At 41.0% G+C, this 17,094-nt stretch overlaps 1 protein-coding gene across 1 annotated transcript in view; it reads right to left on the reverse strand.

The window, feature by feature from the left end:
- Positions 1-16,506, reverse strand: part of agap3 (ArfGAP with GTPase domain, ankyrin repeat and PH domain 3) — a 134,668-nt gene extending 118,162 nt beyond the window's left edge. The window contains exon 1 of the mRNA XM_034702520.1: positions 15,395-16,506. Coding sequence (XP_034558411.1) covers positions 15,395-15,764 — 370 coding nt within the window. The 5' untranslated portion in view covers positions 15,765-16,506. The remainder of the gene's footprint in view (positions 1-15,394) is intronic.
- Between the last annotated feature and the right edge of the window lie 588 nt (positions 16,507-17,094).

Consider the following 17,094-nt stretch of genomic DNA (forward strand, 5'->3'; position numbering starts at 1 on the left):
ATCTATTAGTTTACCAGCAGACTACTTTCTAAATATGAATCAATAGGGTGTCTAAAAAAAGACTCCGGTTCTTATTTCTAAGTGCTGAAGACGATGTCTTCAAAGTCCCTGGTTTGTTCACATGTGAATCCACAACTCAAAACTATACAGATTAACATTATATACACAGCAAATTATCACATTTGTGAAGTTTGAATTAACTACTTTGTAGGAAATTTCTATCAAGAAGGTGATGGATTAATTATCAAAATGTTTGCTGTTGTCTGATGATCAATTAATCACCTCAACTGATGAATGTTAAAGCTGCAACCTGTTGCCAAGTCAGAGAACGTTCTGATCAGTGGAAATTACCTGCAGTCACGTGGAGTGTGTTTGTTTGCAGTTTGTGGTCATCAAATGATTGGCTTATTTTCATTGCATTACACTGCCTTCCATGCTGTGCATGCTGGAATGTTTCCCAACCCCCTGTGACCTTAAGCAGAACAAAATGGATTTAGAGAGTAAATAGATTCATGTTTAAGGATGACTGAGAGGTTAAAATATCTCTGTGTGTAGTTGCAATAAATGCACTCATGCAAACAAACCAGTGTAGATGTTTTAGGTGACAATTCTGAGCTGAATTATCCCATCCATCCACATTTACCACAGCAGCAGACAATCTTAGGTCAACCCGCCCTCTGGGGACTCTATCTGATGAGATCTGATCCCTTCTTTGTCGAAAATAAGGATGTCTGGTCCTAGAGCAGCTGCAAACAAAAGGGTCTGAGCCAGTAGTCAGGGCTATATACAGAGGCAATTATCTGCACAGAGGCTATAGAGATATTGGAGGTCAGGGTAAAAAAAATAGCTGCTTATAATCCCAGAAAATGGTTTAGATTGATTCAGCCAGACAAGTAGAGTTAAGAGGCTTCCTAGAGGGCAGACTCACCCTCACTACCTCGATTCCTCACCGTCTGTCACAACATGACACTGCTCCGGTACCTTGTCCCTGCCCCCCCTAAACTCCCATTACATCCATCTCCTCAGGGGTTTTGCACTCCACCATTCAGGTCGGAGGCAAAGGCCTGTGTGTGGGGAAATTCACACATCCAGAGAGTGCACACACAACAAACACACCCTCACGCAGAGCTACTCCAGCCACCTACTCCTGTTACATAACACATGCACACTGCCTACCCATCCACCAGCAGATCTGCTCTACACTCAGCCAACAACGAAGCATCTAAACTGTTAAAGTATACCAGCCTACTTCACAATCTGTCATTGCAAACATGAGCACAGCTCCTCTGGGCTGCTGATGCTAAATGACCTTTGTCTGTGCTGACGGTGTTACCTCAGATTTCACTCAGATGGACTTTTCCCCAAACGTGACATCTGAGAAATCCATGAGTACGGGTGTGGATTTGTTTTCTAAAGTGGACCACTAACCGTGCCCAAACTCTCTCGACAGCCCACTAAATGTAGGGCCCTATTTCCTAAAAAGCCCTATTGGCATGCAGAGACTACAGGAAGATTTGTTTGATTGTCATAACAGAGAAAACGTAGCTTTGAATTAGCTTGGACCTAAATTGGCTGCCAGTTTTTTTGGCCAATGCCAGATTTTGTGCCAGATTCTGACACAACAAAAGGTACCTTTTTTTGTTAGTTGAGGGTCTCTTGAAGCCAAATGTGTGAAAAGCCACTATCTAGTAGTGTGAAATTTTTCAGAGGCCCACACAAACATTAGCTTTGTGAGATATCATTCACTTATTGAGTGTTTTTTTGTGTTAGTATACCTGAAAACTGGGAAAATAACAGAGCAGTGCAAATCAGAGGCACAGAGCTGCAAAGAAACCAATTTTAATGAAATAATTCTCCTGTAAATGACTCACAAAATGGATACAAATGGCTCAATGTGACTTAACACAGCAGCAGGGTGCATCTCTAGACACCAGTTGGTCCAATTTCACAACAGACTGGACCCAAGAGCACAGTGGGGTCCGATATGTAGTGCGTGGCAACACAAGTGTCATAATTCCTCCGTTTTAAGTTTACAGTGATTTATTTCAGGGCCAGCAGTTCGTTCCATTGCAGGAGCAGCAAATAGAGGCAGAGCTCATCTTCTGAGAACAGTGTCAGGCTGCTGAACGCTGCACTTTTCACGCCAGACACCTCAATGAGGAAAATCTCATCATCCAAAACCGGAGCTGTGGAGGAGCTGCACTGACACACATACACACACACACACACGCACACACACACATACACACAGCCTTGAGCAAGACTGAACGGCTTATGGCTACTGCAGAGTGAGCGTTCACACAGAGGACGCTACAGTTTGCAGCACTTTCTCGTTTCAGAAACGCTGCATCTTAACAAAAATAAAGGACCAAATGGTGCTCGATTAAAACTGTAGCATTCTGGTATCTTTTCTATCCAAATCTCCATGGTAACATCGCTCTTTACTTGCAAGCTATTAAAAAAAATGTGACTCCTCAGATTGACTTTGTTTTTATTCACTTCTGCCCTCTGATGTTTGGCCTGTTGTGTCATAGCATTTTGTAGCTTCCAAATATTTCGGCCAAACTTTACAATAAATGTGCTGTCTTGTTGTCAGAGACCCCCACACCACCACCACCCTTTAAACATACTCTAACTACCACACTTTTTCATGATTTATGCATGCAAACTCTGCAGCTAAAATTCATTAGAGTTCTGACACACAAAGAGATATTAACAGTTTTGCCTCTGGAACAGTTAGATAATAAAAGCTTAATGTGCAATGAGCTAAGACCCCTTAAACCACATGGGAATGATGCATTAGGGTTATAATTTGTGCTCACTGCAGGTCATTATTTGCTCGCAACTGAAAAGAAAATGTTTCCAGACTTTAAAATGTTCCACAGTTTTAAAGTATTATCTCATTAATAATGCAGTTATCACTTATGAATATCTGATCTAGTGTGCAATGCTAAAACAGGGTCCATTTAAAGCTGTATGTTGAAGCTATAGAGGACAGGATTAAGCCAAAGAGGATGTAAATCCTTACAGCTCGGAGCCAATGTCCTGTCCTAATGGAGGTTATTCTGAACACACACACACACACAATCTCAGATGTTGGGTCCAAATTGGGAAAGGCAATTGTGTTCCTAGAGGGGTTGTTGTACATGCAGATCACATACTCCACCACATGACATGAGACCTGGGTCATGGCCAGGGGGATTGAGCACTGGAACAGCTTCAGGCTATTTCAGTTAAGGGGGGTTAAAGCAGGAAATAGGGGGTATAAACAGTACATGGGGGTCACATTACACTTCCTCTCCCACAGTATAAAAAGTCTCTTCACATCAAACTCTCCTCAGGGTTTAGAAATGATTCACAAAACAAGTGACCAAAATATCTCCACTCATCCAGACTTAAGCTGAGGAACAGATGCTTCAAACTTTTTTTAAACTTTATTAAAACCAACTGTCCACTGTAGAATGGCTTTTCCAAAAGCTACAGCTATGATGCACATTTTCCCACAATAAGCAGCAAACCAAAGTGGAAAACAAGCACCTGGCATGTTGCCTGAGTGAGTGCTTTGAAGGCAGCGAGCACAAGGCCAGAGGACATGTCAGGACAGCATCAAAACAATGACATCTCCAAAAGGAATGTGGGACCTATGTGATAACACTCAGCTGGCACATGTTGAACCAGATGTACTGACAAGAGGGGTAACCACTGAAAAGAAGTGCTGTAATGCTCAGACTATTAATGTGACATACACACTGTGATAGTCTATTTTGAGAGCATAAGTCAAACTCTTGCTGAGCATCACTTTAAGTAGACCGCATGATTGGACCCTTAGGGGGCCTTACATAAACTGTCCTATAAGGAAACAGATTTTACCCTCACAAAATATAGATCAGGGTCATCTTTTAGTTCCAACTTAAAGGATTCAATGCTAGTTAACAGGAATGACCATTTATGTACAGACAAACATACTGGAGCATGCCCTTGAAGGCTGACTGACTGACGCAGAGAAACTGTGACATGTCCCTGAACTATCCAGGGAAATAACATTGAATTTCCACACTTCTGCTGAAGCTTTAAAATAGTGTGTTCTCAATTACATGACTTTCCAAGAGCAGGAGTAACCAACTTCTAACTAGTATCATGTGCTGTCATACTCTCACAGCCTCTCATACCGTAGGCCAAACTTCCTTTGTCTGGCATTTTTCCTCTTCACTGCAGAAAATCTCCTCCCTGAGGGTCTAAAAAGTCCCTGTATGAGATTTATTTTCAAAGAAAAAAGAAAAACTGAGATTATTCCACTAAATATCTGGGTAGTTCAAGAATATACCAGCAGGCCAGGTTCATTCTTAACCACGGGTTTCCATTTATCCCCAATTAAACAAGATCTAAATCCCTTCAAGTGAGAATATCCACTGACAAACTGGTCTCAGAAAACCATTTTCTACTCTAAGGACACTTCATCCTCCATCATGATCCTCTCTCCATCCCCAACCTGGATGAGGCTGCAATCTTCCCACAGTTAGTCACGGGACTGCTGGCAGGCTGAGGGGACTTGGAGGCATATGCGTCTTTCCATCTGTTGCTCACTCACTGCTTTCCAAACCCCTTCCTCTGTCAGCAGCCATCTGCTTCCAGCCCCGCTGGCAGGAAACACGAGCACTTCCACCATAGGATACGGATGATGCACCATATAAAAAAAATGCAAAGAAAAAAAGAGCCTATGGAGAATTTAATTGACCGCTGTTTCAGCTTCCAAACCTAAATGTTGAGAAGGAATTATAAATATCACAGGACATCACATCCTTAGATGTTAGCTTGATTATTTTCATTACCCAGGTATCCATCTTCAGATCTAATGTCTCTATTGATGATTTATTTATAGGGTTTGAAGTGATTTATTTTGTTGACATTGTATTAATAATTTTTAGACATTTGTTTTTGTTTTTGTTTAGCCTTCTGTCAGACAAATCATGACTTGATTTGAAGACAGTTAAAGAACTGCCACGACTTCAAATGGGAGGCTTCATGTAAAAATGTAATAATCTAGAAATAACTGATGGGTTAAGTAATGATCAACAGACTGAAATAATTGTCAGATGAAGCCTGAGATATCTGGCCCATAAAAATGTCACTTAATGAGTCTCTTTGCATTTTTCCTTACACTTAAGATGTCATCTTTAAAGAGTCTGCTTATCTTACTGAAGGTATTAATCAGTAATGTAAAAGCAAAGCAGCAAATGATGACAAATGATACTTATGTACAAGTGTACACTTTCAAACATAATGGGTGGCAGTATTGCAAAGAGAGGAGAACAACAAGTGCAGCAGCAACAAGCTAACACAACATAGCTTTAGATATATTGTTCACCTGTTCAGAGGAGAATAAGATGATTGCAATTTGCTAAACATGTGCCACAATTATTCAGAGGAGTAAAATAGTCATCAATTCTTAACACAACATATTTTTGAAGTCACCTGCAGAGTTGTCACAATAAAGATGTAATGAAGGAATATGAAGCAGAAGTAACCGCAGCTAGCATTAGCAAACAAAATGATGGGTGCCATTGTGCCTATTTGACATTTGAGAACTGCAGAAAGTTTACCAAAGGCAACCTAAAGCTAAAACAACTAATGACAAAAACATTGAATTTACAGTACTTGATGACCTTAATTTTTCTGCGAAAGATGAGGATTTCAGCAGCTAATGTTGTATTTGGAACAGTATCCCAAGTCCACACTACTTTCCAGATGTATCCCTTTCTGGTTTGTAGGAAGTGATCTCCACACACAGTCACAGTCTCATCCACAACAACATCATAAGTTTTAACGCAGACATATGGACTTCTGACATTAATTCATAGGGTATGCTTAGTTTGATGCACAGGTGTGCAACGGATCATAGTAGAATAAAAAAAAAAAGTATTATTGATTAGTCTGTACTGTATATTATTTTTGTGCTTTAACAAAAGTTATCTCATTTAGAATCAGAAAGTATAGGTTATATATGGATCTTAAATTAATTAATTAATTAAATCTCTGACATTCTTACCCTCAGATATGTGTAAACTAGACTTTTTAAATACAAAAATATAAAAAATATCTATAATCTTTTGAGAGTCGACCATCAGGAGTAGGTTCTTAGTTATCAGCTAAATGAAACATTCTGTATATTTCCACATTATTGCGGGCAGCATCCTGTCTCATGGCCACATATTATAACATTTTTTAGTTTATTCTTTTGAGCAATATCCACGTAATGAGAATATCATCATATTACTCTATATCTCTGTAAATCCCCAGAAATTGGGATTTTCTTTCTTCCTTCTTTCATCTAAATCAAATGAAGCTACTTAATGGTTCTCACCCGTTGATTCATGTATGGCCGTGACACACATGGTCCATTTATTCTCCCATTCTGCAGTAAAAACCTAGTGATTTACAATGAACTCAGCTCAGATATTCAATGGCTTTCCCCTTCAGTAAAACATTAGATCAGAACTACTCCTCATAGCCATTAACATTGTCAGAAAATGGTAGTCTTAAAAAAGCAACCCTCTACTTTAATAAGAGCTTGGGATGAGTATGCTCTATATTTCCTTTACAAGAAAAAAACTGCCTGACCAGCTCATCCCCGCCCCTCCACATTCAGAAGAAAAAATGAGCTGTCCATCAATGGGAAAGAGGGAGTCTTTGTTCAACAGCACAATGGAAGACATTCTGCCTAAGAGTACAGCGTCACATTCAATAGGCTAATGCTAAGGTGCTGTAGCACACAGAGGACAGCAGGGCTGATGCAGAAATGGCACTTTGACCCCATAGACCTCCCAAGCGTTCGGACCGAGGCTCTGTTTACAGCTCATCACTGCTGACCCACGGTCAAGAGTCAGGGTGCAGTGTCAAAACGCATTTCAGTGTGGGCGGTAATGAGCGTTCAAAAGCTGCAGATGATACAAACTGTACAAGCACATCACAAAAAAAGGGGGGCCTTTTGAGAGGGAGGCCTGAGCAAACCCTGTTATCTGCTGTACATCTGTCAGGGGTAAAGTCTGTTACTACTACGCTCTCAAGAGTAAACCTGTGACGTTAACATGCTGAGAAGTGTTTCTTCAACACCGCTCTCTAGGATTAAACATGGCTGAAACCTGATACCTTCTTAGCCCCAACAAAGTTGGTTCAGTTGCTACAGATGCTGCAGGGGATCAGACAACATCTCTGGTGTTAACGAAAATCAAAAGCATATACTTTTATCAGCACCAGCTTGGGCCACTTGATGTCGGCTGCATGCATGTTTCAGGTGTTGGGATTAATCTGTGTTACATCACATCAGACGACTGAATGGAGAGCCTGAGAGAGGTGCTGGGACCTCTGAGACGTGAGATACTGCAGAGGAGCTTTTCCCCCCGCCAGACACAGGATTGCTCTCATGAAAAAAGGCGTATCGAATATGTTCAAGGTAATCTGTGTTTCTCCAAATTCACAGAAATACTCACGGCTAGCAAAACAAAGGAAATCCCAGAGGCCAAACAGTCAACAGGGCCTGGCTCAAGTCCAGGGTTTTACTTCTTGAGCTTGTCTGTAACTATCTTTTCAGATTTTTACAAATGATTCAAAAGGAACAGTTTTCAAATACCCTTAACTTCAATTTTGCCAAGCTTTAGAGGAGAAGACTGATACCACTTTGAAGTTGTTGCATTAAGCACAGAGCTGGTAACAGCAATGCTAGCTAATTTTAGCTTAGAGACAGGGCACATGCTAGCAAGCAAACAACTAGCCTAGCTTTTTCTTAAGTTAAAGCTGCATCAAGAATGCCCAAAAAATATCTCATCAATTTTCTTTAAGTATTAAACAAACAGACATGTTCACATTTGTAATTGAGTTCTTACAGGGAGTCATGTGTTGCAGCTATTTCTTAGCTAACAAACAGACATTAGCTAACAGATTAATATATGGCTCTCTCTTTGAAATTAATACTTCTTTATGAGCTACAAATTAAACCAGACCATCAGAAACAAGACTACCTCTGTCTATAGTCATCCTTAATGCCTGAAACTGCTGCCACTGAGTAGGCTTTAGACAAGACGATTTTTAGCATACTTAAGAAGCAGCCATTATCTTTCATTCTCCACAGCAGGTTGACACACTACACACAAACATACAGGTCAGAGAAGCAAAGAGATTAAACATACTGCTTTGTCCAATAGGTGGTTCCAAAATCAACACAAACCTCAAGTCCTTCACAGGAGCTTTACTCATACAGCGTGTTGATCATCATATACTTAAAATTTGATTTGAACTTTAGGGGAAGCTTTTGTTTCAAATGTTTATGCTAAGAAAAGCTGACTGCATCCTGGTTCCAGCCGTAAACTGTATAAAGGAATAGACACAACAGCAAATATCCCATGTGAGGCTATAATTTTAGAGCTCAACCTGGTGACTGGCTGCTGTATGTCTTAAAGCCCTCCTCTTCCATTATAACACATGGAACATGGACCAAACTAGAAAATTGAAAACCCTTCAAATACATTTCTCTAAAACATGCTTTCTGTCACAGCAGTCAATGGATGTTAAAAAGATGATTGGTTGACAGCTCTGTTGACAAATGTGGGCTCCTGTAGGGTTCTTTGCTCGATTAGCAGAGCTGAGGAGGAACGGTGAGAGGAAACATAATGAACACTGACACCAGAGTCATAGACCTTTCCATCACCATGAGTGCCTGCTTCAAACCAACTCAAGAATCTGCTCCGCTGTGGACCGTACCCACCTGAGGGATCTTTGATGTTAAATGGGTGAGTTAAATATGTATTTTGGTTGATGTAAATCCCACCAATCAACCAGACAGATTGCTTCAGTGCATGCCGTGGCTCCACCATGGGATATGTCGGCACCTATGGAGGTGGCACTTTGGCTTCACTTCGCACAATGGGCAGACATAGGTGTGTTGTCCATTCATGAAAGCTACTTACAGGACAGACCTGTAAGAGGTGGCATATTGGGGAAAACAAGCAATGCGAGCAGCCATGTAACAAATCATCACTCTGAAAAGATTTGAGGAGAAAATTCCAGCCAGGCAAAAAGACTAAAGGAATTGTTTGCAGCTTCACTTTCCCGTAACTGTACGAGAGCTCAAGAGATCACAAGATGTATCTCTGAATATATAGCCAAAGACCTACAAACATTTTCTGAGGTTGACAACGAATAATTCAGAAGGTTAGTAAACACACTGGAGCCAAAGTAAAAATTCCCATCACAACCATACTCTAGTCAAACACTATTGCCAGCTCTCTTCAAAGAGACATAGACTATAGTTACACAGAGCCTCAAGCAAGCAGAGTGCATCTTACTCACCATGGATGGGTGGGTGTCATAAGCTACACAGAGACATAAACGGCACTTTTTCTAAGTCTTCACTCGTCTTTTGTGTTAAATTATTGCAATAAATATTGTACCATGGACCTGTTATCGCGATAATACGGTATAATGAGATCCCTAATAATGACATATTCCCTTTACCTTCTGTGAGCGTGTTTAAAGTTAAATCCTGTTTATTAGCTAAAACTCCATTTGTATATTTATATTTCGATTTCTTGGTTGTGACATAAAAGAAACGCTCTTTCAGCTCCATGCTGCTAACAAAATGCTACCAAATTGATGTATTACAGATGAATGCTTGAGAATAATTGTAAAATAATTAGGATCTACAAAATACAAGATCTTCAGTTGAGCAGTGTTTAATCTTTTCTTTTTTTGGGACTCACTACTCAGAAAAAGGAGAATAAAGAGAGCTAAAGTACAGGCCAGGTTTGGGCTTACTCAGTGCCTCACAGATATTTATGCAAGGCTTTATTTAGGCACGAGATCTACAACTAGTAAACAGTTACTGAGCTACTCTATAAACAGCGGCATTCCACATTAACAGTAATTTACATCGACACACCGTGTATGTAACACAGCTGGTGGTATTGACAGACATTTCTAACTCTATAACAGTGTCTAATCCATATTCACAGATATGGCTTTGAAATATAATGAGCACATTGTGAAGATCTCACATGCCAGAAGTCTCAGCGGCATTTTTCCTGACACAGATGGCCCTCAGTGACAACTGTAAGCCCAGTTCCTAAAATCAAACCACACAACCACATACACACGTATCTCGTGCTTCAGATTGTTAAAACTCAATGGAAAACACCCATGAACCCTGCTGGTCTTTTCATGTTAAATGAGTAGGATCAATCATTTTAAAAATCACTTGGATTTCATCATTATGCATGTATTTTGCTACTGCATGACAGCATGTGGCCAATAAAATTAATGTTAATCAAGATATTTCAGGGTTTTCCGTCCCAGAGAAGGAAATTAATCCCGTTTCTGCAGCAGTGGAAAGATGCATTATCATCTGCCTCTGCGTGTGATTTGCAGATGAGCTCTCATACTCATGCTCTCCCTGGCAATTGACTACAAGAGAGACGCAGTGTGTACCAGCGAGCTGCTTAGGTGCCACACAATGCCAACAGGGAGCTCTGAGGCTTCAGTCTGTGGGCTTTTTGTAACCCTCTGTGTCGTCCCTATTGCTATCTGAGCGCACAATGTCCTATTGTGCAGGCTTATTAGCCCTTTCTTGAAATCCCGAGCACCCCTCTTGAGTAGCAGTGGATTTAGGTGACTGCCCTTGCTCTGACATTGGACTGTCAGTTGGAAAATATGAATGTCAGCGTGAGCTTGTGCAGCTTATGACACACTGCTTTTGCTCAAGATGCAAGATACAAAAATGTAAAATAGAAATGCTCAGCTCAAGGAAATCCCCCCAAAATACACACACATCTCCTGTAAAAGGTGCACAGCCATGTTGAGGCTAAAAAAACAGGAGTCCCACACGTGTCTGTCCATAACAGACCTGAACATTTCTTACCTTTTGCTCTATTCCCGTAACAGTCTGAGCTGCTTTGGCACTTTATATAAAAACTTAGAATAAACCAAAATATCTTTTCAACTACAAACAGAACGTCCTCAGAAAACAAAAGAACATCATGCAACTTTGACAAGACTATAAATTAGGGTAGCAATCAGAACTCCCTTTGCAAATAGGACCAAAGGAAAGTATTCCCAAGGCATACTTGTGTTAATAGAACACTCCTCCACATTGAGATGAAAAGCTAAAAATATAACTGAAATCACATCAGAGATACAATCTTTGCAGCTGTCTCTAAACCTCTGTGAGCCGACTTTTATGCTACTTGCTAACTCATGTATTAATTCCCCTAGATCCAACCCCAGGCTCTGACTTTAGTTCAAGAGTTCAGGGTGAAAACAGAAACACAAAACTGCTAAAGTATCTGTTTTTATGTGGCAAACTGCATTTAGGAACAATATTAGTTTGTTCATTTGACTTAATGAATCTGCTGTTTAAGACGATTAATAATGCAGCAAGGACACAGTATCCAGTGTCATGCCAAATGGGTGTTGGGTATTAATTAGCTTGGCTATCTGAACTGACTGCTGTATTGTACTGTAGAGCCATGCACCCTTGTGCTGTAGATTATCAGCCTATTTATTATGTTATTTCATTTTCACTTTCCATGATAATGTGTTTCTCAACTTATTCGATGCAATATAATCTTCCATCAGTTGATCATTGCTATGGTGCAATCAGCCTCTTAGATGTACTTCCATTGGCTGCCAGCTTAAAAACGTTGTACTGCAACAAACTTTAATTTCCTGCTGCATCACTAGTGTTATGTCAGTATCAAGAGACTTCAAAGCTTTGGCCGTCAGTGAAACAGATGCCACAAAACATAAATGCTTTATATTTTTCTTTGAATTAAACCTGCACCCCTCAATCTACTGTATATATCACTTCCTCTTATTTACAATGTAAATTAATAACTACAATTGTGGTCATGGCTTACATCGTTGTCACAGTGTGCAAATCTTCAACCTTTAGTGGCTAGTCAGTATGAGTCAATCTGTTGGTCAGTGTCCCGCAAGTTCCAAAAACTACTGATTATGTTTCATCATGGGACAAAGAGTGTCTGTGAGCTGGTCTACCACATGGAGACAGGGCATAGTAGCAGTCCAAATACAAAATGTAACTGACACAGTCGCCGAAAACATCTCAGGGCCAAAGAGTGATCCAGGAAATGGCACTTTCCAGTTAAGCCTGATTGGTAAAGTGCTGGTGTGCCATGCTTTATCTCACCATCTATTCCCAGGGATTGTGGAGTCATTTTAGAATCATGTTAACGAGGTTTAAGTCGTGTAGATCGTGATCAACAGTCAAGTTGTTTCTTTCAAAGATTGTTCATTAGTTTGTCACAAAATGACATGAAGGGAACATGGAAGAAAAGGTTGGTATTGTGATCTGACAGGGTGTTTAGCAGGCTACCCTGCTAATTCTCCTCTTGGCTTGCTTGAAAAATATCTTCAAGACTCACCAACCGCTTAGTACTTCTCTATAATTTGCCTCTGCTGTTTTCCCCGACCTGGTCATTCCCACAGTTTATCATGAATTATATGCTTGTCTAATCTAAATCACCTGTTGTTCTGAATAAAAAAAAAATGTTTTCACAAAGATAAAAAGAGAAAATATATGTTATTTGGGCTTGCACCAAGCAGCACCTTGATTATCAATCACTGCAAACTGCGACCACTGCGAGGCGAAGAAAGCCATCACAAAAACCCAGCATGGAGCGTCATCATCACATAAAGATCTTATTAATCAACAGAACAACAGGGGGAACCTTAGCATGGATGGGAATTCATTTCGAAAGGGTTTAAGGCTGTAATTTCTATTCATTCTTTTCTTCAGCATTTTCAGCTAAATGCATGAGCCATTGGTTCCTTAGCAACAGACTCTGCAATGATGCAAGATTGAAGAGGAACGGCTCTGCAGCTCCACAGTGCAGGTGAAGACAAGACGGCCAATGACTCCTGTTGCAGCTCTTCAAAGCCTCTCGGTGTTACACTTATTAAGGCAACTTCATCTCATTTCACAGAATAAAAACGTGCCAGAAGGTACCTCAAAGCTAATGCAACGTGTGTGAGGAAAGGAAACAAAAATGTGCTTTGCCTTTTGACATCAGGTGTATGCTTACAACACTAAACTTCATGCACATAATGTCAAATATTACCCCCAGCATGTTAACAATGTGCTTAAAAGACACTTTGAAAAAAAGAACAAAAAAAACAGGGTGCATATTTTTCATCTCTGTTCTGTTTTGCTTTCAGGATGTATTTTCTCTACTTACACGTTTTGTATAAGCCTGCAGGTGTGGACACAACAGTCACAGTTTTGTTCATATTCCCAAGGATCCTTGGACAAATACAAGCAGCGTGATATCCGACTGGGAGATTTTGTGTCTCAAACATCGACTATAAGCCTCACATTTATCACATTAGACTCAGAGAGTAGTGGCTTGATTCTAACAATTTTTCTTATCTTCAACAATCAGAAAGTTACAAAATTATGAGGTCACAGAGGCAATTTTCTCAAACAAACGGGAGCAGCATCATATGCCATATAATCTGTTTAAAAGCTGACATATCTCACAACTGAAGAATCAACTTTATACTCAGTTTTGCTTAAGAGCACTCGGGGACAGAAGTTTCTACAGCTTCAACAGCTGAAAGAGGAATGGCGACACAATAAGAGTGAGGTTCAACTCCACAAAATACACACAGTGCTTATAAAGTTCAAACTGGAGTTTTCCTGCAGTTCAACTTTTGGAGAAAAAAAAAGACACATGTTGGTATCAAAACAGACCTGTGAACACAGCAAGCTATAACCTTCCTATTTTTAAAGGGGTGCCTCTGACAGAAATCTCACAAAAGGCTCTGTTGTTGTCCTATCAAGACACAGAATAAGGACATGTCTTCATTGAGACGTTATGTAACAAGGCAGCAGAAAAAAGGGAAAAGCTTTCTTTGCTCAAATGTTGAACTCACACACCACAGACCCACCAGTGTATTATACACATTAACATGTCTTATTGTCATTCTGACCAACTGAAGACTCACCATCACACTTTAAATCTGTCTTAGGTGATGTTAGCCTTTATGCTGTTTGACTTTAAGGAGAATATCATATTTTTCAGAAAATTATGAAATCTGATCATGTGTGCTGATGACATCCTTTATATATTAGTATGTCACATTTGACACTGAAAGCATGTCTTCCTTAAAGTTGCAATAAGCTCTATTTTTTCAGCATTCAACAACAATTCCCATGAGTCTGAGCCAGTGGCATACTGCAATGCTTCACAGGAAGTGTGGGTGTTGAATGCTGACAGAAAACAGACCAAGACATTGCTTTTTATTTGATAAAATGCTCAAATTGTGGTGACTTGGTTCAACAGTTAAGGAAAGAAATACTCGACTATGGGCCAAAAACAAAACCTTTTTTTAAATACTCCATATACTCTTGATAAAATCATAGATGACAGTTAAACTATTTCACACTGAGATGAATCGTACTGTTTGCCATAGAGGCTTCTTTAACAAGATAACCTATACATTAGTTTTCTCTGTTCGTCCATACAAAATGGATTGAACTCAAGATGATGTTGCCCAACAGGATAATACTGGAACAAATGCTGAAAACACATACATTCACACAGTTGCTCTGATGTTCCTGGAGACCCTCTGACAGCTGACTGTGATGGACAGCTCACTGGCTGCTGTGTCACTGGATACATGGGCGGATGAGCGGCCGGGAGAATACACATAAGAAACTGCTACCATCATTTATGACGTTCACATGACAGTGCATCATCCTCACTTAAATCTGACACACAGCCAACGCTTCCCACACAGCATGGAGGTCTGCTTTACAGTCGCTGTCATCCTTCTCTGGTCAGATGAGAACATAAAGATGTGATTTCCAAGAATGTAGAAGCTGAGTGGCTTTATAACAAACCCTGTTACATCCATCATGCCAAATCCAGTGGTACAATATTGATCCTTCTGCCTTCTGTGTATCTGCTCTCAGTGACTTCTCATTGTGCAGCACGATATAGGTTTAAATTGAAAAGAGAGAAATCCCAGACTTTCTTTGGAGGTTAGGTATAAGATGTGAAAACAATCTTCCCTTTAGAAATTGTCATTATGAAGCTAATTGCAATGACGCATGCTGCCTCTTGAGTGAAATTGAACATTTGATTGGTCACACTACACTGCAATTCATTCCTGTAGCAGGACTATGAGATCGGCTACGCCCCCAGCCTCTAAGTGCGATTGTTGACACTGTGGCAATGCCACCAAGTGTACATGAAAGGGAAGGGGAAAGGAAAACACAGGAGACAAGACCCCCCCTCCCTCCCTCCCTCCGACCCTCTTTCTTCCCCCAACCCTCAATGAATGAAAAGACAGAGAAAAGCCCCAGTTTGATCCCTTTTATACGCACCTTCAATGGAGATTACATGCTCCCGGATCTGGTTCTGCAGAGCCAGGTCATCTATACGCTCGATCAGGTCGTAGATGGCGTAAATGTTCGGGTGGACAGACTCAAACCGGTGTATCTCTGCCCTGATGGCCGCAGAGTTGGACAAAACAAACTGCGAGCCCGCCGACCCGGGCTGGGTTGCCTGGCCTGAAACAGTCCCCGAGCCGAACTGTCCGGCCCCTGAGCTCGCAGACGATCCGGATCCGAACTGGGACGGGATGGACTGGGGCACTGGGACGGGAACTACCACCGGGACCGTGCCTGGAGTGGGCATGGCCGGCTGAGACTGCTGCGAGAGACCAGACACTGGAACGCCCGACTGGAAATTCATCTTGGATTCTGTTAAGTTCTGTTGTTTCTGGAGCTTCTGGCGAATCGGCAACACGGATCTGCAGACTAGAATTTGGGACTGAGGCGATGCGAACAAAAGAAGTCCGCGCGAACTGATGGTGTGGAAAACGATCGGCGCAAAAGCATCAATAGTTGTTCGCCAATTGCAACAAAACGCGGCTCTTGTTCATATTACAACTTGACTGTGATTCATTTTCCGTTATTGGTCAGACCTTTCCAGGGCCCTTTTTGTTTCTGTGGCTTACAAACCCGCAATGCCTATAACCACTGGGACACTCCTCTCTGGGCTGCACGGCTGTTTTGTCAAACCCTTCTTCTTCTTCTTCCTCGTCTCTCCCTGTGCGCTGTGTTGGAAGGAGACAATGGGCTCGGCTTCAGCACGGCGCCCTGGTCCTCCGCTGCCTTCAGTGCGTTGTTTCTGTGCTGAAACCAAATAGCGTTTAGTCCTCTTAGGTCCAAGTGGTCCCTGCCCAGCGCCCTCCTCCGCATGCTCCAACGTCACCCATCACGTAATTGTACTTGAGATGGGGGAGGGTGTGATTGGATTTGTTGGGAGGGGGGGAGAAAATCGCAACGTGCACATCATTATAATAACCTACCTGACAGTTATGCAACCGCAAAAAATCTGCAAGATACACAAGCAGAAAATTACATCGAAGTAAAGTAATTGTTAGTGTGAGGAGAAGCAGCAACAAACCCACATCTATCAGTCCCCCACGCAAAACCTACACATTCACACTTTCACTCGTGTACGCGCATCTACTCACAGAGATTGGCTTTTGAGGGACTTTTCCCACTAAATGTGTATTGGCCTGTTACTCCAAATCACTCCATGTTTGTACTACTTCATCTTAGGGCAGAATTAAGAGGGATGTTGGTGGAATACTCTTCTTTTTTTTTTTTTTACAGAGCTTCTGTTGTCACTGTATATCCAAATAGATAATCAAAAGGCCAATAGTGAAAGTGTTCATTTGAGCAAACCATTTAAAAAGGTATTTATCACTCTTTTTTGCATTTAAAACACACACCTGGACGTCACTTTAGCCATGCTCTCTCCTATAATTAATTATCAATAATCATTATTCCTTCAAAAGGTTAAAAAATATAGATTATTTGAAAGAAATGATGTATTATGGATCATAATGGCTATTCTTTGACTGAAAAAGAAAGATACAGGGACACCTGCTGGTGTGAATGTGTACTACAACAACAGCTGCTCAAGGCCGAATGACTGTCACAGTCAGTCAAGGTTCTGCTGTTCCTGTAGCATTGTGGGTGTGAATATAATGACTGATCAAACACAGACAAAC

The sequence above is a fragment of the Notolabrus celidotus genome, chromosome 15 (assembly GCF_009762535.1).
Source record: "Notolabrus celidotus isolate fNotCel1 chromosome 15, fNotCel1.pri, whole genome shotgun sequence".
Classification (NCBI taxonomy): Eukaryota; Metazoa; Chordata; class Actinopteri; order Labriformes; family Labridae; genus Notolabrus; species Notolabrus celidotus.